Consider the following 22,973-nt stretch of genomic DNA (forward strand, 5'->3'; position numbering starts at 1 on the left):
GCTGTTTCATCTGTAAAAATACGTCAGGGGGAGGTTTTCTCCTGGGTACACATCAGCTCCAGGAAAGCACCGGTGTTACTGCATATCCCAGAGGGACAGAGGGGACACCACCCCCAGGTCTGCTCTCACCCACCTCCCCCCATCTCCTTGCTGACCCCAGCACAATGGGATGGAAGGAGCAGCCTGTCCCAGAGTGGGAAAGGGGCAGAGACCATCGCTGCAGCTCTGTGGGATCTTCAAGGTCCCTTCCAATCCAAACCATTTTGAGACCTTGAACAGGGGGATGAAGGGGCTAGGGCAAAGGGACTGGGAAGCAGCAGCTGTGACAGACAGTGACAATGCAGAACTCCACCACGTTTCTCTGAGAAATCCTGGGAATGGCCACCAGGTCCATCAGGAAACTACTACTGGGTTTTGCTGGACTTGAGATCGCCACCCCTTCCTCCAACCCACGGGACACGCGACCTGACCACACTGATAAATGATGAGATGTTGTTCCCCTCTGGGCTCCCATGGGCTGCTCTCAGGTCACCTTGTGCACCCTGCTGAGGCCTTTCCTACACCATAACAGCAGGGCTGGGAGAGTTCTGCAAACCTCTTGCTGCTCAAAATCCAATCTCATGTCCTGGAAAACCTCATCTTCTCCCTTTGTCTGTAGAGATAATACTTTGGTAGAAGGTCTTGGTCCATTCCTTGTCTTGAAAGGAACTCTCATTTCCTTTGTTTCCCAAGAAGGTGTAGTTCCTCAGAAGCTGCATTTCCTATTCCAAGGTGAGTGGTCCATCTGCCTCCTCTGGCAGCACATGTCTTGCCCCACTCCTGAACCATCTGTGATCCTCCCTGTGAGATCAGCATCTTTTAAGGCTTCACACTGCCAGGAAATCAATACCTCACCCCCACTGTCTAACACTCCCTTGCTCTGCCTAGCTCCCCCGGGTCCATTCCAACCTCCTGAAGCCCAAACTCCAACAGGAATGTGCAGAGGACAAGCACCAAGTAGGCGTAGAGTGGCTCCCAGTGAGCAGCTGCAGTCTCCACCACAGCCCTAATTGGATTCACAACATGGAGAGGTCAGTGAGAAGAATCAAAGCCATGGAAAGAAAGACGCTGTATTCTTGCTTCCCAGACGGAGAGGGAGGAGAGGGAGAAGCCCCAAAAGCAGTATCCAACAATGCCACCGAGCCCCAGCCGGCTGGGAGCATTCAAATTGTCAACAAGCCTGTAGAAAAGGCAGACAAATTCCTGTTTTGTACTTGGGAAGGAGCCAGGTGATGTAATCATTTTCAAGGATGATGGTGGAATACTTTCCATTCCAGCAGTAACTCAAGATGTGAAATAGCAGCCACTAAAATCAAACATTGCTAAATCAGCCTGTCAGGGCAGCACCTACCTAAGGGGGTGTAGGGAGAGGGCTGATGGGCCAGGGCACACTCAGTGTTCACTTTCAATGCACCATGAAGCAACAGGGTGTTTCAGAGATGGTGGAAAAAGCTATTTGCTAAATGAGGCAGTTGTGGCTATTTTAGGACTGCAGCGTCAGTACCAGTCAAATAAGGCTGTGCCAGCTCCAGGACTGGGTCAGCGAAGGATTAAAGGAAGGTAGAGATAGTAATGCCAACCTATGTGCACTTAGGGAAAACAGATTAAGGCAAATTAGCCTTGTATGGGTTTTTGATGCAATTACAAGATTGATGGAGGGGGGATAATGGCATTAATGCCACACACCCAAACCTCTGCAGAGTCTTTCCCTGGCTAACACACGGGATATTTTGATTCTGAAACCAGTGGCTCCACCGACACCATGGGACATCCTTGATGAATTAAAACTTGGCAGGCAGACATGGCGCGGCCAGAGATCTGAGCGGGGCTGTTTCTGCTGCAGCCAACAAATGTGGTTCGTGCCTCTGGGCTGTTAAGCATTTTTATCAATGACCCAGGAGTAAGCCCAAAGCATTCCCAATAAAGTTAGCTGATGACATGGAAGCTGTGGTGTGGTGTGGTAAATACTGAGAATGATGGGTTCCTGAGACAGCAATCCTGACGCCTTGGGGAGCTGGGCACAAGCAAGGAATGTGCATTTCAATACATACACATGTCAAATCACACCTACAGGAACAAGGATGCAGTACCAGTTCTCCCAGTCCCACAAGGAAGGACAAGAATCCTTCAAAAGCACCCAGAGAAATGCCATTGCCAAAATGGTTAAGCAAAGAAGGGATGTAGGAAGAGGGAATCTCAGCATCCCCTCTGGCATGCAGCTGATCACCATGAGCAGCCTTTATGCGGGGAGCTGGATCTGCCAAGGGAAAGGCTAAAGCAGTGCCAAGGGCTGGGAAGAGCCAAGTAAATTGGCTGAAAACCTTACCAGAGGATCGGGGGCCAAAGATTACCCTTGAACAGGCAAAGGGAGCACAGAGGTGTGGCGATGGATGTAGCTCTCCGAGGTGGGAGCACCAGGCACAGCGGGGTAAGAAGGCAGGGACAACCTCTGGAAGCATTTAATGGGCAGTTCTCTGTCTCTGGTAACATTTCCAACACAGTTGGCTGTATCTGCTCCAGTTCAACCAGGAATGCTTCCTGGAAGAACTCGATTACCCCTAGAGCCTTAAAATTTATTGGCTCGGTTCAGCACTATCAGTGGAGGCCCAGACCCCAAACAGGCACAGAGCCATAAATAGCCTCTTATCATGAAAACATCACGTCTTCGTGGGCCATGACTGTGAGACAGCTCGGACAGGCCCTGCTCCAGCACATCGGGAAGCTGCTCCGAGCCCTCAGCACGTACTTGGCCCCCTCCAAATCCCAAGCACAGCCTGGCTGCTTCCCACCCTCTGTGCTGGAGGGATGGCTTGGGGTCCTTGTCACACGTGTGTGTCACGCCTTTGCCTGTGTTTCCCATACATGGTGAGGTGGTGGCAGGTCTGCTGCCCTGAGATCAAAATCACGGCAGGGAAGGGGACACTGCTGAGCCTTTGGGCTCCCCTTAGGGGAGGCCCAGCTCCACCCTGAGCTGGAAAATCACAGAATCCCAGAATGGTTTGGGTTGAAGGGAACCCTAAAGCTCATCCAGTCCTACCCCCTGCCATGGGTAGGGACACCTTCCATAGGCCAGGTTGCTCCAAGCCCTGTCCAGCCTGGTCTTGGACACTTTCAGGGATCCAGGGACAGCCACAGCTTCTCTGGGCAACCTGTGCCAGGGCTTCCCCACCCTCACAGCCAAGAATTCCTTCCCCATATCCCATCTAACCCTGCCCTCTGTCCATTTGAAGCCATTCCCTGTGTCCTGTCCCTCCATCCCTTGTCCCAAGTCCCTCTCCAGCTCTCCTGAAGCCCCTTTAGGCACAGGAAGGGACTCTAAGGTCTCCCCAGAGCCTTCTCCAGGCTGAACCCCCACCCAGCTCTCCCAGCCTGGATCCAGTCCTTGGAGCATCTCCATGGCCTACTCTGGACTCACTCCAGCAGCTCCACATCCTTCTGATGTTGGGGACCCCAGAGCTGCAGGCAGCATTGCAGGGGAAGTCTCACAAGGTTGGTGTAGAGGAGCAAAGAACAGAGAAGAGGAGCAAGGAGAAGACAGCTGCCAGCCGGAATCTGACCAGGTTTCTCCATATCCTATCAGGTCACCAGTTCCTCTCCTCCTTGGAAAGGTCTGTGACCCCAAGGGATGACACCACATGTCTCTGACAGCCAGGGAGTGTCACTACCAGCTTCTGCAAGGCAAAAGCATCCCTTGTCACCCCGGCAAGACCAGGACTCCCCATGCTTGGTGCTATACGAGCGCAACAAAGAGAATGCAGGGATCAAAGATACCCTGCCATGATGGAGAGAAGCTGCAGAAGGATAAAGGGTTGAATTGCTGGGAGCAGCAGCCATCAGCTGCTGTCCCTGAGCAGGCACAGGCTGTGCAGGCAGTGTCCATCCGCTGTCCAACCAGCCCGGCGTGAGCGGCAGCACAATGGCTCTGCCTCTGCTGTGGCTGAGGGGAGCCAATGGATACGGGAGATAGAGGGAGAAATGCGTTTAATGTGCTGCATGGGAGGGACGGGGAGGGGAGGGAAGGGGGGAGGCGCAGACAAAGAACAGGGAGATGGAGAGAAAAGACGCAGGCAGGGAGCAGAAGGTGAAGCAAGGAGGACGGGGCTGGGGGAGACACGTGCATGGAGCCCCTCACCAGCGAGAAGCTGGGGAGTGAGTGGAGAGCAGCAGAGAGGAGCGGAGTGGGCAGCTAGCTCCTCGCAGGGCCCTGCGGGAGCAGCAAGCCAGGCCCAGCGAAATGAAAATCTCTTAACCACACAGAATTGTTAACTGCCCCCAAATCCTTTTGTGCTGGGGCTGTGAGCTTAGAAGAGCTTAAGCTGTTAGATGCATGAACTTCCTCCATAAATATCCCTTGTGCACACTGCCGCAAGCAGGCTGGTGCACTATTAGCCAGATGAAAAAACCAGCGGAGAAAATGAGCAACTCGTTCCAGCTGCACAGAGGGACTGTCCATTCCTTGGGATGCCCTTCTCCACCTGGACCCCTTGCTGGGGCAGGACCATGGACCCCCACGCTCCCTGCCACGTCCTGTTTGGGCATCAGAGTGTGTGAGAACTTCGCCCCGAAAGCCGGCTCGGATTTGCCTTTGTTTTGCTTCTGGAAAGGGGCCCAGACTCCCTCCCACCCCTGGAAACACGAGCAAACCTGCCAGCCACATGTAGGAGTGAGTCCCCCAAGCTAGGCGGCTCTGACGCTGCCTCCACAGGAACCTAGCACAGGGACCTGGCAGCAGGCGGTCAGGGATGCAGGGATACATCCCACAGGTCCTTCCCGAGCTGAGCTGGGGCGACCAGCCCCTTCCCCAGCCCTTTGTGGGGCTCACTGGAAGGGCTGGGAGAGGATGGGGATGCCACAGCTGTCCTGCCAGCTCCGTGGCTGGCTCTCCTCCCAGTCCCCACTCCTCCTCTGGGGGCTGCCAGGGGAATATGGAGTGTCCCAGTCTAGCACAATCCTGAGGTCCCATCCAGCCCTGATTCTACCCCACATGAGAAGGGGAAGGGGAAGAAGGAAAGGGGAAGGCAAAGAGGGAACGGAAAGGGAAAGAAGAGGGGAAGAAAGGAAGAGGAAGGAAAGGGGAAGAGGAAGGTGAAGGGGGAGGGGAAGGTGAAACGGAAGGTGAAGGGGGAGGGGAAGGTGAAACGGAAGGTGAAGGGGGAGGGGAAGGTGAAACGGAAGGGAAAGGGGAAGGAGAAGGGGAAAGGTAAAGAGAATGGGAAGGAAAGGGGAAAGGGAAAGGGAAAGGGACAGGGAAAGGGAAAGGGAAAGGGAAAGGGAAAGGGAAAGGGAAAGGGAAAGGGAAAGGGAAAGGGAAAGGAAAAGGAAAAGGGAAAGGATAGGGGAGGCAGCCCCGGAGCCAGCTGCCCCACGGAGACGATGGGCTGCAGGCCACCGCGTGATTAATGAGGGTGGGGAGCGCGAGGCCGGCGCACGCCAGCACCGGCTGCAGAAACAGCTGCCGAGGTACCGGACCTCCCAAAATCCTGCTGCTGCCCAGACAAAGAGGGGAGCGGCCTCTCCCTCCTGCTCGCTCCCTCCACCTCGGCCCCGCTCCTGCCTGCTCTGGTCTGCCCTGCCCCAGCCCTGCGGGGCCAGGGGGGTCCTGGGAGCCCCGGGACATGCGAGGGGACTATCCCTTGGCTGGGCTGGCACCGGGGAGTCCCCCAAGAAATCCCGGCTACATCAGACCAAAGCAATGCACAGGGTCTGCTCGGGGAAAAAACAGGCTGAGATGGAAAACCTGCCATGAATCACTGGGGCTTTCTGGTGTTGCTACAGATGCTTCACTTGGGAGTTGTAAAAGCCCCTGTCTGCCCTTTGAGGCAGGGATTAGCCAGGCTCAGTTTCCAGCAGTACTTCCTTGCTGTCCCCATCCCCATCCCTGCTAAGGCTGGAAGACACTTGATCTGCCAGAGTTCGGTGGGAAGGGGCGTTCAGTGGCTAACTGAGGAGTAGCAGAAATCAGAGATATTAAATGATCCTCACAGCACACCAGGACATGAATTCTGGTGTGTGAGCAGCCCAGCCACCAGCAGCATACATGGAGCCCTCTCCAAGGGGACCATACAACCTGCAGTCCCCACTGAGCACAGCCAGACTGTCTGTCCCCCTCTCCAGTGTGTTTTTTCCACACTACCAGTGCCTTCTCCATGCTTGGTTCTACCTGGCCACCCCTTCACAGTCAGAAGAGAGGAGACACAGCTCCTCCCTTGGCTATGCGGTGGCCACTGACATATCTCTAATTGATCTCAGAGAAGCCCTGGCTCTGCTCAGAGTGTGCCAACGCTATCAGAACTGCAGTGGGATTTGGGATTTGTTCAGCCAGGACAAGGGGAAATAGATCCTGTTTGCCAAACTATGGTGTTTGCTCCATGCATATCACAACCACAGGTGCCCATCACACAGCTGTTATGTCTCCACCTCCCTCCCCAGCAGCTCCTTTCTCAACCTTTCCAAGCCCACGTATGACTGGAGAGGAGCACAGAGATCCATTCAGGGAGTGGGGTGTGGAGCCTCTTGCTGTCCTGGGACCACTCTGGCTCCATGATGTTCACCCGAGCTCAGCAAGCACTCATGGAGTTTGCTTTGAACATCTAGAGGGGCAGGAGAATATCTACAGAGGCAGAACATTTATAGGGCAGGAAATCTCTGGCTGTTGAGCAGCCCAGGGGCCAGGTAGCCCAGAACAGACCATGACCATGTCCTGTCCTGGGCTATTTCCACCTCACCCAGAAAACGCTATAGGCAACTTGCTCCCTCCCCCTGCTCCTTTTGGGAGCCTGCATTCCCACTCCCCTCATCCCAGGAGCAATTCAGTCTGCACCAAAGCACAGGGCACAAACCAACAGGAAAACAGCCCCAGTATTTGGGTAGGCAACTGCAGATTGGTGATACGCACCACATGTGTATACCTCCAAAATGTGGAGAGCACAGATGGCACCAGCAGCAAGTGCCAGCCCTAAACCCAGCAGCTCTAGGGATCCAGATGTCATGCTGACCCTCTGCAACAGATAAATGAGCCCAGGGTAGGAAGTGAGGAGCTGGGGAAGGAGTCAGCCTCCACACATGCCCCTCTCCCACCCCTCCCAAGGAGGTCACTCCCAGGTGATTCACGAAGATCCCAGATGCAAATCCTGAGTGCCCCCACCACCAGCGAGGTGAGTGCAGGAGTAAGCCCAAGGGCCCATGGTTACCTCTGCAGATGGTCCCGTTCTCCACCGACTCATAGCCAGCCCGGCACATGCAGCGGCCAATGGGCACCAGCCATTCGCCATCACCATTGCAGTACAGCTTGATGGGCACATCCACTTCCTCGGCATTGGCGATGCACGTCCCCCTGGCTGCCACCAGCGAGGTGCTCTCTGCTCCCGAGAGGGTTTCTTGGAAGACGGCCCCGTTCTGGATTACACGGGGACATTTACGGTAGAAGACACGGACGGCAATCAGGGACATGCAGCCCCCATAGTCCTGGAAGGCCAGGTAGAAACCATTCTTGGAGACAGGCCCAAAACTGCGCACCTCAGTGTTAATCTTCATCACCCGTCCACCTAGGTCCACCTGTGAGAAGCTCTCGTCAGCAGCAATTGTGTCCACCTTCATCCAAGGATTCTCCATCCAGTTAGGAAAAGTCTTGGTGGCTGAGTCAAAGTCTGACTCGAAATAGTACAGGTTAAAAGTCTCCTTACAGGAGCCTGGGACATTGGGGATGCTGCTGCAGTCCCGGACAGAAAATTTCATTTCCACATGGATGCGGTGTGCTCCTCGCCTCCGGATGTACTTGGTCCGGAGCCAGTTGTTCTGGCTGGATTCGAAGACGTTGCACACCTGGTAGGTGCGGATTGTGTTCATGTTCTCATCGTAGCCACTCACCTCTTCCCACTGCGGGTAGGACACAGACAGTCAAGGGGCTGCACTGAATGGATGCTCCCCACCCTCACCTCTTACCATCCCCACTATGTGCCAAGTAGGCTCTGCCAGCACCAGCTGCCCCACTCTGTGCCCACCCCATCCCACAGGCTGTCCCAGAGTGCCCAGTACCTCATCCCAGCACACCCCTGCACCTGCCTGGTCAAGGTTTGACCCACACCATGCCCCAGGCAGGCTCCACACTGCAGGGACAAAGTGGCCCCTTCGGGCATCCTTATTGCCACCAGCACTGTGCTCCATGCCCAGATTTAGGGTCAAAGCCTCTCTGCTGGTGGTGGAACAGCAGGGCCACTACTCTGCAGAAAAGGCTTTAACAGGGCCTGTGCCTATGGCCGTACCGCATGGCTGTGCCTCTGGCAAAGGAACATGGAGTCTTTAGCACATGGATTCAGTGCCACTGTGGTTACAGATGTGGCACACAGGACCTGCTTCCTCACAAGCCATAAAACCTCCTGGCCAGCTGCAGCCAGTGCCTCTTCCCAGGGAGGGGACCATGGCCAACCCCACCGTGTTCCCAGAAAGGGAGATGCTGGATAGGTCCCAAGCATCATTCGTGAAGCCCTCATCTGGAGCCCTCATCCGTGCCCCTTTGAGGGTCAAATGCTTTGGGGTTCCTCCAGCAGGTGTGTGCAGGTCCCAGCCCCAGTTGTCCTAGACTGGATCTATGGGATGCAGACGTGTCCACGAGCCATGCCATGACAGCAACACCCTTCTCAGCAAGACAGCCCAGAGCTGACAGATTTCCCCATGAGAAGCTCTGCCCAGCTACCCACAGCTGACTGACTCCACCAGCTCTGCAGGAAGCTCCATAGGAGCTCACAGAATTATAGAATAGAATATCCTGAGCTGGAAGGGACCCACACAGATTAAGTCAACCTCCTGGCCCTGCAAAGGACACCCCAACAATCCCACCCTGTGCATCTCCGGGAGCATTGTCCAAATGCTCCTGGAGCTCTGCAGCCTTGGGGCCATGACCATTCCCTGGGGAGCCTGAGCAGTGCCCCACCACCTTCTGGAGGAAGAACCTTTTCCTGATATCCAGCCTAAACCCCTTTGACACAGTTCCAGCTGTTTCCTTGGGTCCCCACAGAGCTCATGGCTGTTGTGACATCTTCTGGCCTTCTCCAGCTTTCTACCCTTTCCCCAGGCTGGTTTTTCCCAAATCCTCCAGCGCTTGTTGTCTCCATCCTGTGTAGGATGGGGACACTTTAGGGCAGGGGATGCAGGATATGAGCTGCACCCTGTAACCAGCCACTGTTCCTCTGCACAGAGCACTAACAGGGAAGGGTCTATGTTGAGAGGAGAACCTTCAGCTCACAGAGCATCTCCCGCAGCCCAGCCCCTGCCAGAGTGAAGTCCCTGCAGTCCTGTCCCCACCCAGGGCACTCGTGTGATGCTGGCAGCAGGGACCAGAGTCCTGCTGGCATGTGACACAGTCCTGGCCAGCTGGAACTGCTCCTCCTCAACTTGTTCATAAAGCTACTCAAGTGGAAGCCAAGCTGTTTCCCATGGATGTGACACCCCAAGCACAACCCTGCCCTGGATGCAGGACCACAACACCCAGGGCAGGGCAGCAGCACAGCACAGATCCAGCACAGTGCCAGAACCAAATCCAGGGAAAATCCTACAGGAGCAGAGCACCCCCAGCCCCTCAGGTTGCAAACAGCCTCACAAGAGCACCCAGGACTGGGGGGGGAGGCTCGGGAGATGGGAGACAGATTGCTCCTCGCACATCAAGGCTCACAGCCCAACAGAAGGCTGTCAGGGAAGATCCCCAACAGCTCCAACCACTTCAGATTGGCAGTGGCTGCAAATCTGCTGCCAGGGCTGGGGGACAAGAAGAGCATCCTCACAAAACACAGCGGGAGCATTTGCTTTGTTTTCCAGAAATAAATTTGGTGTGCTAGTAGAAAATTGCAGGATCTCCCTGTTTTTCAGGGCACTGGTTGGGAGGGGAGGGAGGGAATCAAGGACAAGGCATGCAGAAGCAATTCCTTCCCTTACCCTGCCTCTGATGTGGCTCCCTCACCTGGACTGCTCCAGACACCCACCTTGGCAGCCAGCAAGACCCAGGGGCCCCAGTACTGCTCCATCCTGACTCACACCTGCCCAGCCCCCATGCAGGGTCGGGACATGAGCCCAGAGAGCTCAGCCTTGGTCAGGCAGGAGCAGCACATGGTGGAATGAGGGTCTCCAGGGCCTGGGCTGAACAGGACATGGTGGAGGCAGGGCTTGGGGAGCTCTATTAATGGCACAAGAGCTTCAGAGTCAGACAAAAAGCAACTGTTTGGGCTTTTGGGTCTCTAATAATCCCCCAAAAGAGGCATACAGCAGCTTCTATCTTGAGGTGATGCTGGCTGCACCCAACCTGGCCAGTCACCCCAGGGTGGGATGAACTGCCTTGTCCTGCCCATGAATACAAGGCTATAAAGGCACCGCAGCATTGTCATTCACAATGAGCACAGTGCAGGGCACGATGTGCCCACATCCCTGAGGGCCCTGCCAGAGGTAGGCACAGGAGGCGATCCCACTAACCACTGGGACTGCACTGCACTTTCCAGACAGGCATCTCCATACCGATGGAGTACCTGGGAGCATCCTAGGGGCCAGGCTCAGGACCCCCAGCATCTTCCCACATCCCTGCCACAGCGAGCGGCTGGCTCCCAACTGCCCTTTTCCCAGATGAGAGAGAAAGTCACCCCTGCCCACCAGCCCCTGCACTTCCTCGACGCTTAATTAGAAGCCTCTCCCTTTCTCCTGGCTCTCTAATTAACATGCCGGGAACTCAAAAGAAGGCAGCAGCACAATAACCCGGGGAGATGGCTTCCAGCAGGCCCCGGCCTCATTATGGCCGGGCGGGGGAGCAGGAGCAGGGCGTGCTTTACATATGGAAACACCGCAAACAAGAAAGGCTGGACCAGGAGAGAAAAAGACTTGACCTCTGCCCCCGCAATTGTGTGCCCGTCATCCCCCTCGGCGGGCGCTGGCGGGGCTGGGGCAGCTCTGCCCTTTATCATGGTGATGGGCCTGGCCTGCAGTGCCCGGGCCAGGCGCGACACCGTGGCCATGCTGCTCCAGCTCGGTTTAATCTCCCCAGATGAGGCTTTTCTTGGCTGTTTCTTTTCTTCTGCCAAGTCGGCTCTGATCGGGGGCACACTGTCAGCCCTGGGGGTGAGGTCCACTGAAATGTCTTCATCCACCCTTGCCGAAGGGTGGACGGAAGGCAGGACGGAGCCATGCACTGCCATGCATGGGAATGGGAAGCATCTCCAGGCTTTGGCCAGGCTGGGTTAGGCTACTCAAGTGCAAGGCAGCAGGTCTGGGGGGCTGAGGAACTGGGGCTGCTGCTGGTCACCACAGCCAGAGCTGGGCAGGATGCTCTGAAGCACCTTGATGCCCCACATGGGACATAGAGTGGCTCCAGTCTGGTTTTCTGTCATGAGCAGAAGGGTGCAGAGATCTCAGAATCACAGAATGTTCTAACTTGGAACGGATTCACAGGGATCACCAAGTCAACCTCCTGGCCCTGCATAGGACACCCAAACAATCCCACCCTGTGCCTGAGAGCACTGTCCAAACACTCCTGGAGCTCTGGCAGCCTTGGGGCCATGACCATTCCCTGGGGAGCTTAGTCAGTGCTTGACCACCCTCTGGGGGAAGAACCTGATGCTCTGCTTTGTCTAAGGTCTTCTTTCAAGGAACTTTTCCAGGATGGTCTTGAGATGTGGCTCAGGGGACTCTTGGCCTGGTATAGCATAGAGCCTGTTCTGCTGAGCCAGCAAAAGTCTCTCCATGGGATGCCAGGGATGCTGGATTTCAGGACCGGAGCCTAATGCCCTTATCCTGCTACAAGTGACAGGTAATGGAAATACAAGTGAGACACTGGCCTTGGTATTTTGTTTCTTCCCCTCCTGATTTTTAGGTGGCTGCAGGCCAGCTCTATGGAGAGTATGATTCTTCAAGCACCACTGAGGTTTGACTCTGTGGGGTGGGAATTACATCCCTCCAGCACAGGGATATTTTTTGAAGCATCATCTCCCGGAAAACTACTGGAAACAGCAACTGTCACCTTCTTTTGTGCGCTTCCCACATGGCTAAGGCACTTTGCTTCAGTGCCTGACTTCTGCTGAGCCAAGCCTGCCATTCACATTCAGCACAGACCCCAGAGCTGCTCCAGGCCCCCATGAGGTGATGCCTTACCCCTGACGGAGGATGCACCGTCCAGCCCAGCTCTGCTGTCGCCGTTGTGGAGTCCATCAGTGTCTCTGTGGAAGGAAGGTAAAACAAGGAGTCATTGGATGCTGATGAAAGGACTGAAGATGGACACAGGGATAAAGGCTGAGAGGAGCCCAGCCCACACTGAGCCTTCTGGCCACGTCTCAGCCAGAGGGACCAGATATTGGTCCCTCCACCCATCAGCTCCCCACCCACTGCCCACTGCTCCCTGACCCCCATGCACAATCATGGAATCATAGAACTGTTAAGGTTGGGAATGACCTCCAAGATCATCAAGTCCAACCAGTCCAGCACCAAAACTATGTTCACCATTAAACCATGTCCCCACGTGCCACATCCACAGACTCATTGAACACCTCCAGGGATGGTGATTCCACCACTGCCCTGGTCCAATGCCTGACCACCCTTTCCATTAAGGATTTTCCCTAATATCCAGTCTAAACCTTCCCTGGCACAACCTGAGGCCATTTCCTCTTGTCCTGTGCCTTGTCCCCTGGGAGCAGAGCCCGACCCCGCCTGGCTGCCCCCTCCTGTCAGGGAGTTGTGGAGAGCCAGAAGGTCCCCTCTGAGCATCCTTTTCTCCAGGCTGAGGCCTCCCAGCTCCCTCAGCCACTCTTGGTGCTCCAGAGCCTTCCCCAGCTCCATTCCCTTCTCTGGAAATGCTCTAGCCTGTCAATGTCTTTATTTCATGAGGGGCCCAAAACTGACCCCAGGATTTGAGGCGGGACCTCGAGGTGCCCAGCACAGGCTATGTCTCCTGCTGTGAATGGGGACTTTTCCATCCATCAGCCCAGCCATATTTTACTCCTCTGAATCCCAAGTCTGGGTATCCCCAGCCCAGAGAAGTTCTACCCTTGCAGATGAGGAGCAGCCTGAACAGGGATCCTCCATCACCTTCTAGTTTCCTTTGCAAAAGCAGGATATTTTTTTCTCAGCACTTAGCACAGTAGGAAGACTCCTCAGAGATGCAGCATGACGTAGGAAGGAACAGCACTTTTAGGACTTAAAGGTACTAAAAAATTAAACCACTGTTAAAGCTGGTTTTCCAGATGATTTGGGTTGAAACAGGTCAGGTGATGCTACCACCGACCAGCATGGACAAGCCCTCCTAAGCCAGGCAAAGCATCCTCGCCCTTTCTACAGCTCATCACACTTGCAGCACTGGAATTCTCATCCCAGATAGCTGTAGGTCAGTTTAACTCCACTGATGGCACAAGGGGTGCTAAGGCTGTAGTATCCCAGCACTTGGGCCAACAGGAGCAGGAGAATGTGCCAGCCAGCCCCATCAGAAATATATGGGACAGACACTTGGATTCATGGAATCATTAAGGTTGGAAAAGCCATTTAAGATCATCACGTCCAATCATTACTGCAGCACTGCCATGTTCAGCACTAGACCCTGTCTCTACCTCATCTACATACTTTTTTAACACTTCCAGGGAGCGTTCAAAAGTGTTTTTTGTACATTTCCATGAGTGGTTTCCACAGTCTGGGTAACTCTCCATTCTCCAGGTCTGCAGCCACATGCTCATTGCAATAAAGGGATTTTTTTGCACAACACCCAAGGCTGACAGTTTAAGAGAAAGGACAATATTCCATAGATTGTGAAATGGAGTTTAGAAATTCTGCCCGAAGAACCACAGCACACTGAGGCTGGACACGAGGAGAGTGTGGTGGGACAGACTGTAGCACACGGCCAGTGATTCTGTGGGAGACCAAGGTGACGCCCAGAGAGGAAAGTCTGTCCCCCTCTGCTCTGCAGAGAGAATGTGAATCTGCCCCTGATTTCAGCACATGCCCTGGGGATGCCACCTGTGCTTGCAGGGATGGTGGAAAGTGTCCATCCCACACACACTTAGAGTCCCAGAATGGTTGGGGTTGGAGGGACCTTCAAGACCATCCAGCCTCAACCTCCTGCCTTGGGCAGGGACACCTTCCACTATCCCAGGTTGCTCCAAACCCCGTCCAACCTGGCCTCGGACACTGCTAGGGGTAGTCCAGAATGGGAATGGAGAGTTACTGGCCCTAAGCATGTCCTTCTGCTGCAATCTGCCACAAACCCCCCAAGAGCATCTCCACCTTCTCCACGTTCACTCTGTTGAACAAAAACAAAGGAAGAAAAGGTCAGCCTTGAGCAGACCCATCACTGAACATCCAGGCCTGGATGCAGAGGTGACGCCTGCTCAGTGCACATGACCTCCCCTTCGCTATTGGTACCCTAAAAAGTGCCTTGGCAGCACTGTGCTCCCTGCGCCTACTCCTGGCAGTAAATCTTCCTCAGACTGTGGCTTGTTCATTACTCCTGGTTCGAGCCAGTGGTTTCCAGTTCACAGGAAACCAGGATTTCAAAATTTGGTTTTATTCCAAGAGTAAAAAGCAAAAAATAGTTCTTTTCAATTTTTCCCACTAGGAAGAGTTCTGGAAAACAGCTAATCCTGAAATGTTGTGGGTCAGATTTACGGAATTTCTTTTTAAACGGAATGTTTGTTTACATAGGGCAATATTAGTGTTTATTTTATCAGAGGATCTGGCTTTTTCATTAAAACACCAGTGGCGTTTGATCTGAAAGGAAAACAACATTTTTCACCCAGTGCTAGCAAGAAGCTTTAAAACCTCCCTAAATTTGTTACTTTATCTTAACTATCAATGACAGTGGTGCATAGTAAGTACATTAATAGCAGTGACTATAATGGAAAAGATATATTCTAAGCCATTACAAATAATTCCCCAAATAAACTTCGTATTTTGAAGTATTTTGCATTTTTAAAAGCCTTGTATTTAATGAAAACTCAGTGCAGTGGAAATGTCATGCTTGGTGCACCACTGCCCGCAGCCCCTTATCCTCAACTGAAGGATCCCCTCAGCACTCTGCATCTACCCTAGCCGGCCCAGGGACAAGGAGGAGAAGAAATGTGCAGGTTTTAAGCAAGTTTTTCCAATGGCAAATTATCTTCCCATAAAAAACACCAGATATTGCATTAATTTTAGTCTGGATTTACACCATTTGGCTGCCAGCTATTGGATTTCCTTTTCCTTCTACAAAGACTCTGCAGTCCAAAACCTCCTTTCCCTCTTGTGGTGCTCACGGGTGGCAAATGATCCATCTCCAAGACAGCTAAATTAGCTCAGCTTCCTTCTTCTTCCTCCCTAAACCAGGTTCCTGTCTTTGAGGCTCCTGTTTATCACCCTCCATCATGCAGGGGGTCCCAGAGCCACGGTCCCTATCGCACACAGCTCTAACAATCCAGTGTGTCCCTTTTGGGACAGTTTTTATACCAAGTTGCTGCCCTGGCAGAAGTCCTTTCGAAGATGGAGTCACACTCAGCAGGGGGTGCCTGAATTACAGAAAATTGGGAGTAACTGGTGCCTGTGAATCACAGTGACCCTGCAGAGTCAGCACAAGTGGATGTGAATCAGATTTATAGAACCCCAGAATGGTCTGGTTGGGAAGGACCATCAAGACCATTCAGTCCCACACCCTGCCATGGGCAGGGACACCTTCTGCTATCCCAGGTTGCTCCAAGCCCTGTCCAAGCTAGAATTATAGAATCACGGAATGTGCTGAGCTGCAGAAGAACGTAAGGATCGAGTCCAACTCCCAGCCCTGCACAGGACACCCTAACAATCCCAGCCTGTGCCTGAGAGTGTTACCTAAGCACTCCTTGAACTCAGACAGCCTTGTAACTACTGGCCTGGGGAGCCTGTTCAGTGCCCAACCAACCTCTGGGTGAAAGACCTTTTTCTAATATCCAACCTAAACCTCCCCTGAAAAAGCTCCAATCATTTCCTCAAGTCCTGTCACTGGTCACCAGAGCGAAGAGATGAATCAATACCTGCCCCTCTGCTGCTGTTCTGGAGGATGTTGAAAAGCACAATGAGGTCTCCCCCCAGTCTCCTCCAGACTGAACAAATCAAGTGACCTCAGCCACTCCTCAGATGGCTTCCCCTCCAGACCCTTCCCCATCCTTATGTCTTCCTTTGGATGCTTTCCAATGCCTTAATGTCTTTTTAATATTGTGGTGCTCAGAATTGCCCCAGGACTCAAGGTGAGGCTGCCCCAGTGCAGAATACAGTGGGATAATCACCTCCCTTGCATGGCTAGTGATGCTTGGCCTGATCCCTCAGGACAGGGATGTCCCTCCTGGCTGCCAGGGCACTGCTGACTCAGATCCAACTGCCCATTGGTCAGGACCCTCAGGTCCCTTCCTGCAGCTTCTCTCCAGCCTCTCGTTCCCCAGTCCCTACACACAGCCAGGGTTGTCCCTTCCCAGGTGCAGAATCCAGCACTTTCCCTTGTTGAACTTCACGTGGCTGGTGATGGCCCAGTCCTCTATTTTGTTAAGGTCTCTCTGCAGGGCCTCTCTGCCTTTGAGGGAGGCAACAGCTCCTCCCAGTTTTCCATCATCTGTGAACTTGCCTCATATTCCTTCCAGTCCTGTGTCCAAGTCATTGGATGCTGAAGAGCACAGGGCTTGGATGGAGCCCTGCAGAACCACAGCTGTGACAGGTCACTAGTCTGATGTTACCCCAGCCACTGTCATCCTTTGTGCCCATCTGGATGTGTTTATCCAGATGGGGGCTGGATAGTTTGTCCAGAAGGATCCTGTGAGAGGCAGTATCAAAAGTTTTGCTGAAATCCAAAAAGATTCCATCTCCTGCCTTCCCTTGATCAACCAGGTGCATTTACCCTGTCATAGAAGGAAACCAGTTTTGACAAGCAGGACTTGCCCCTCGTGAAGCCATGCTGGCTGTGACCAATGGCCAGATTGTCCTCCAGGTGTTTTTTAATACTTCTCAGAACAATGCTTTCCATGATTTTACCAGGCACTGAAGTGAGACTGACAGGCCTCTAGTTTCCAGGGTCCTCCTTGCCCTTGTTGAAAATTAGGACAACGTTCACCAGCTTCCAGTCAGCTGGGACCTCTCTGGATTCCGAAGACTCCTCAAAAATCAAGAGAGGCTTTGCAATGACATCAGCAGCTCTTTGAGGATCTTGGGTGAATCATAGAATCCTCCAGCAACTTGGTTTGAAAGGAACCTTAAAGCTTATCTCATTCTGCCCCTGCCATGGGCAGGGACACCTTCCACTGTCCCAGGTAGCTCCAAACCCTGTCCAACCTGGCCTTGGACACTTCCAGGGATGGGGAGTCCGGGCAACCTCTCTGGGAAACCTGTGCCACATGGTCATGGACCTTTCTGAGTGACGGGTGACTCCGGGCCCCAGGACATCATTTGTACAGAGTGCTGCCACAGATGCAAGCTCCACATGAGGTGTAGTAAGCCCTAAGCAAGGGGAACCCACCATCCTCCCAAGGCAGCTCCTCCACCAGTAGTTCCCACTGGGCTGCTCTCTGCCCTTGCCACTTCTGTGCCCACGGTGACCCATGGTGGGCTGCCATGGCCATATCTCCCGCAGCAGCTCCCCTGGTCCTACCTGGGGCTTCCCCATGCCCATATCCTGCCCTGGGCACCCAACAGGACCAGCTCTTGTGCTGGGGACAACAAAGACAGACCAGTTCCTGGACGGGGAACCCTAAGCCCAGCTGTCAATGCCTTGACAACCATCTCGGCAACTTCACTCACTGTCACAGCCACTTTCACAGAGCCATCCTGCTGGTTTGGCAGTGTCAGATAACGGGGTGGGGGCTGATGCCTTGGCAGCCCCATAAAGATCCCCATGGCACTGAGGACATGGAGCAAAGCCATGTGGGAGCAGCAGGGGTGGGAGCGTGCCCCTGGTCCACCCCTGGCGGCTGCGATAGCTGCAGCTCAGTGCAGTGCTCCCTCCACAGCAGCATCTTCTCAATGTTGTTGTTTCTGTTCCCCTCTCCGGCGTGTTTATCTGCAGCTTCACATGCTGCCCACGGCATTATAAATAAATCTGCAGCTGCTCCAAACCAGCAGACGTAACTCTGGCTTGCTTCCCACCGGGAACCACGCTGCTCCTCATGGGATGCTCGGAGATTGGTGCCTGTCCTTTTCACTTTGAAGCTATTTTCTCTGAGCAGCTTCCCCCCAGCGCTGGGCCTTGTCCACGGCACTGCTGCCTGCTCTGAGGGCACACCATGGCTCTGGAGGGAACTTGGCATCTCAAGTCACATCATTACCACCATCCCGTCACCTCCAGATGCTCAAAGCTGCCCTAAGACGGTGTCACGCTGACGACCTGCTGTGACAATGACCTGGGCGGGGGTTCCTATGCTTCCATGTGGTCTTCTTACTGCTCAACCACAAGTGAGATGAGTGTGGGGTTCTCAGCTGCACCAGCTTTTCCCATCTGCCTAGATCAGGACTGAGACTGGTGGGCAGAACTGTGAGGGGAGGACAAGTCTGTGATCATGCTGGGTGCTGGTGGTGGCAGAACACCAGCATGGGCTGGCCAGGAGTGGGGATGGAGAGTGGCAGGACTGAGGGACGGTGGCAGAGGCTGGAGGTGAAAGGGATTAACAGAGGAGCTGTGCACATTACAGACACACTTCTCTCAGTCGGGAAAAATAACTTCCATGGAGCTTTGCCAATTTAGACCAATTTAGAGCATCTGGACCTAAGTTTCTCAGAAGTCCTGGCAAATCCTTCACATTCACAGGCTCCAAGCTCATCCAGATAAAGAAACAGCTGGACAAATAAATAGTCCCACAGATAGCTGGAGCCTCCACCCTCATTTTTCCACCCACAACTTTTTCCCTTCCCCTTTCACTCTTCATGCCAGCTCCTCTCTCAGGGTAGGACACTGGCCAGGATTTTAATCCTGGTCCAATATTATCAAGACAGGGAGCAAGCTTCTCAGGGACTCCTGACCACATCAGCCGTGGCTGGTGCTAGATGTGCAAAGCAGGCAAGAAGGTTCCAACCCTCTCTGATGGGTTGGGAGGCAGAGACAGTGGGAGATCATTCCTTGTCACCATGTCCCTTATGTGACCTCGAAACCCACCTAAAACACCTCATCAGCTCCAGGCTGCAGAGTGCTCAGTGTCAGAGACCAGCCAGGTGGAGCAAGACCAGGATGTGCACCAGAGACACCACAGGTCGGGATGAACTCTTCCATGCAGGAACACATGCTCCTGGAAGCATGTTCCCATCCTGGCCTCAGGCACAGCCACCACATCCCGGGGCAGGGGGGTGGCTAATGAGAAACCCGTCTGTCCCCGCCCGAGGAGCCCTCACCGCAGATCTCTTTACCCTTCTCCAAGCTGAAAGGCCTCTCTCTGCCTCCTGTACTTTACTGGAGCCTGATTATGATATTTTTGCCAGCGCAAGCTGAGAGGGGCTGAGCAAACCCAGTGGCCCTTCCCTGCAGCCCCGAGCTTTGCTTTGCCTGGCTGGGGGCCAGCGGAACAAGCTGTAACCCAATCCCCCCCCCCCCCGGCCAAGCCGCTGGCGCGGGAACAGCTCGCTGCATTGTGAGCCGGCGGCTACAGGATACTTGGGATACTTCACTCAGGGATCCACTTAAACTCCAAGAGGGAGAGTGATTGATAGGGAGCGAAAAGAGGCAGTTGACTGAGCCGGGATGGGGATCTCGGCACGCCCCGCGCCCGGAGCCCCCAAGGCCACCCCGAGGGCAACCACAACGGGTCATGCCGATGGTCCCAGGGCTGTGGACCCAGCACAGAGGTACCAGGTCATTCCATGCCCTTCCCCGAAAAATTAGGTCCAGCCAGACCCAGAGACCTAAGAATTAGGATGATGTCCATCATCTCTGTCACACAGAGTGCCTCTGACCTGCCAAGCAGGATCCAGGCTGATAGTCCATGGAGAAGGGAGAGCTGACCCCAGAGATATCACACAGCACTGACAAGGGAAAGATGTCCTCACTTTGGGGGAGTCATGGAGCCGTTCTGGCTCCTCAGTTCCCCAGGACATCAGTCAAGGCTCCTGCAAGCCCAAGAGCCAGCGGGGGAGCAGGAGATGGAAGCTGGTGGGGCTCAGCAGAACACGCTGGGTTACTCTCACCCAGCTACTGGGCAGTTCTCAGCTGCTTGTGGCACCTGGGGACATGACTGGTGTCAAACAAGGGGATGGCCCAAATGCCCTGCCCTTGGCATTTCAGCGATCCCAGGTGAGACTCGGCCTCCATTTCCATGAAGGAAATGCCATGAGTTTGGCTATGCTTTCCCATTCCCACTGAAATTCTTCCCTTCCTCTAATCTCTCCCACCTTGTCTGGACCATCCTCAGGGGACCAAAGCCAGGGCTGATGCTGCTATGCAGAAAGAGACCACTGAGGCCCTTGGCTCCCAGCCTTGCTAGACTGGGACATACGGAAAGCTGGGCTTGGAGCAGAGCTGCACCTGGCTATGGGGCCCATGGCAATGCCAATGGGTGAGCCAGGAGCCAGGGCTGAGCACGGCTACAGCGCAAATCCAGCAGCTTCCCAGCTCCTATTCCCAGCTCCTCCTCTCCCTCAGCCTTTTGAAGGCCTCGGCTCTGCAGGCACTGCCCTGCGTGGTGCTGACTGCTCCTCTGCTGGAAAGCTCAAAACAAAGAAAAGCCAAACTCAACAGCCCCAGGTGTCCCACAGGTCACTCTAGCACGTGTCTTGCTTTCCAAGCGCTCAACTGACCCTCATCCCATCCACAATTGTCCCTCTCACATGCCTGGCTATGAGGGGAATGAGAACTCCAGGTCTAAGCTGGAAATTCTGTTTTTTTGACCTCTCAGCCCCTGCTGAAGAAGCAGGTGAGGCTGGATGTGAGGCAGGACCACGCTCCATCCGGCTGCCACATTACCTCAGTCATGGCTGTGGATGCATTATGTCTGTTCCAGTTTCCCCACACCAGCTGCTCCAGAGGTCAGCAGAAACAGGATAACCCCACCAGAGCTATCTGGGAAGTTGCTCCAGCAGCACCAGGGACCCACTGGCAGCATCTCTCCCGAAAGGAGCTGGGACTTGTAGGTGGTCTGAGTTCAGGCAAGGGCAGGCTGCTGGGAAGAGACAATGCAGACGCCAAATGCCAGCGAGCAGAGGCCCTCCTGCTGCTGCTGGGAATGCAGGAGCCACACAGAGACACAGATGCAGGCATTTAACAGCCACTGCTACTGTCACTGCTGAAGGCTCTCTGTGGTGGCACTGACCCCACTGGCTGTGAGACACGTTGAGAGGGGAGTCCCAGAGTAAAGTGCTGTCCTCACCTGCATCCAGTCTCATCCAGGACCAGCAGAGACTCAATTACACACTAAGCCACCTTCCAAGAGGATGGAATGGGGCCACGTCCCTCCTGAGAGCCTCCAGGTCTCTCTTCCTCTCTGGGGACGGGCACAGGGGTGCTGCAGCACAGTCACCACATGGGGGATGAACACTGGTGTCACCACTGGTGCCTAAACACAGAGCCATTGCCACTGCCATGCAGGAGCACATGCCATGTGCAGCTCCTGGCTGCAGCATCTGGGGAAAAAGCTGCTGTATAACATAATAACCTGCTCCCACCATCATGCTCTTGGTACAGGGTGTAATGCCCAGGGTGTACGGCATTACACATCCTTTGACACCCCACAGCCATTCTCCTGTATCCCAGACACAGCATCCAGTATTCCCAGACCCATTGTCCTGTATCCCCAGGCACAGGGGCAAGGTGACCGCAGGAGATTTGGGGTGCAGCAGGAAGCCTGGAGGCCGCGGAGCATCACTGGGTAAGGGGCACACGCTTGGCTCTTGGACAACATCATCTCTTTCCTCACTAACCCTGCCCATCATCTGATGTGAAGAGCATGGAGGAGACCGGGGGAGTGACGTGACCCAGGGCATGGCTTTGTGGCCAGCTGTGCCCCTCCTCCCCTTGGGGCCACCCTCATCTGCAGTGGGGACAGAGAGTGCAGCCAGTGCCACCTCCCAGCACCTCTGGCACTAAATGAGGTTTTGTCACCCTGCTTGGTGGCATGGGCTGCAAGCAACTCGTTCCCAGCAGGCTCCAGAGCCCTGCTCAGCATCCCAACTGAGCTATCCTTAATAAGCTTCAATTTTAATTTGCTTTTATTGGAAAACACAGATGGTGACCCCCCCTCTCTCCCTGGCCCGAACATATACAGGATAATAACATTTACAGGGAAAGATGTTATCTCCAAGCAGCCAAAGCTGCAGCAAAAGCCCCACCGCCCTGCCGTGACACACAGCTGTGCCCCACAGCCCTGCCCGGGCCACCCAGAGCCACCAGCATGGGAAGGCAGGACCAGGGTCCAGAGAAGGAGTATTAAAGAGCAAGATGAGTTCCTGGTGCAGCCCAGCTGTCAGATTGACCTCGGTAACTTCCTCTGTGACCAGGTCTCTGCAGAGCAGTGGGGGCACTGCCCAGAGCAGAGGGATGCTCAAAGCTGCTGCCCCAGACACAGTCAGCCCCTGCCTCCAGCCCATCCAGCTGCTCCAAGTAACCCTGACTCCAGCCACTCCCTGCAAGAAGTGCATGTCAGAGCTCAGGATGGCTGTGGGGAGGTGATGACAGCACAGGGACAGACATGGACAGGCAGGGACAGGCAGAGCGACAGGCACCAGACTACACCTGCACCAGGGATCCAGGATTGGGATCCCCCAGCAAACAACGAGCATGGAACAACTCTTGACTTGTGCCACATTAACCTGGGCACCCAAACGCTGGTGCCTATGGATGCTGCTGCTCCTCTGACACTGCTGGTGCCATGCAGAGCTCCAGGCCCCCTTGTGCACACCCCCAAACTAGAGCATGGGGTGAGCAAGGATGCCCTCCGTCACACGTCTGTCTGCTCCGTGTATCTACCTGACATTCCTGTTTTTCTCTGTTGTTACTGACAAGCTGGAAATGTGCT

The 22,973-nt window shown here is 54.4% G+C and overlaps 1 protein-coding gene across 4 annotated transcripts in view; it reads right to left on the reverse strand.

Moving 5' to 3' along the window:
• Positions 1-22,973, reverse strand: part of EPHB2 (EPH receptor B2) — a 127,626-nt gene that overhangs the window by 75,391 nt on the left and 29,262 nt on the right. For all 4 annotated transcript variants that reach the window (XM_085080385.1, XM_085080386.1, XM_085080384.1 and 1 more), the window contains exons 2-3: positions 12,163-12,227; positions 7,230-7,914 (exon numbers count right to left, since the gene is read on the reverse strand). In XM_085080385.1, coding sequence (XP_084936511.1) covers positions 7,230-7,914; positions 12,163-12,227 — 750 coding nt within the window. The remainder of the gene's footprint in view (positions 1-7,229; positions 7,915-12,162; positions 12,228-22,973) is intronic.

This window comes from Lichenostomus cassidix, chromosome 21 (genome assembly GCF_008360975.1).
Source record: "Lichenostomus cassidix isolate B80296 chromosome 21, HeHo_3.0, whole genome shotgun sequence".
Taxonomy (NCBI): Eukaryota; Metazoa; Chordata; class Aves; order Passeriformes; family Meliphagidae; genus Lichenostomus; species Lichenostomus cassidix.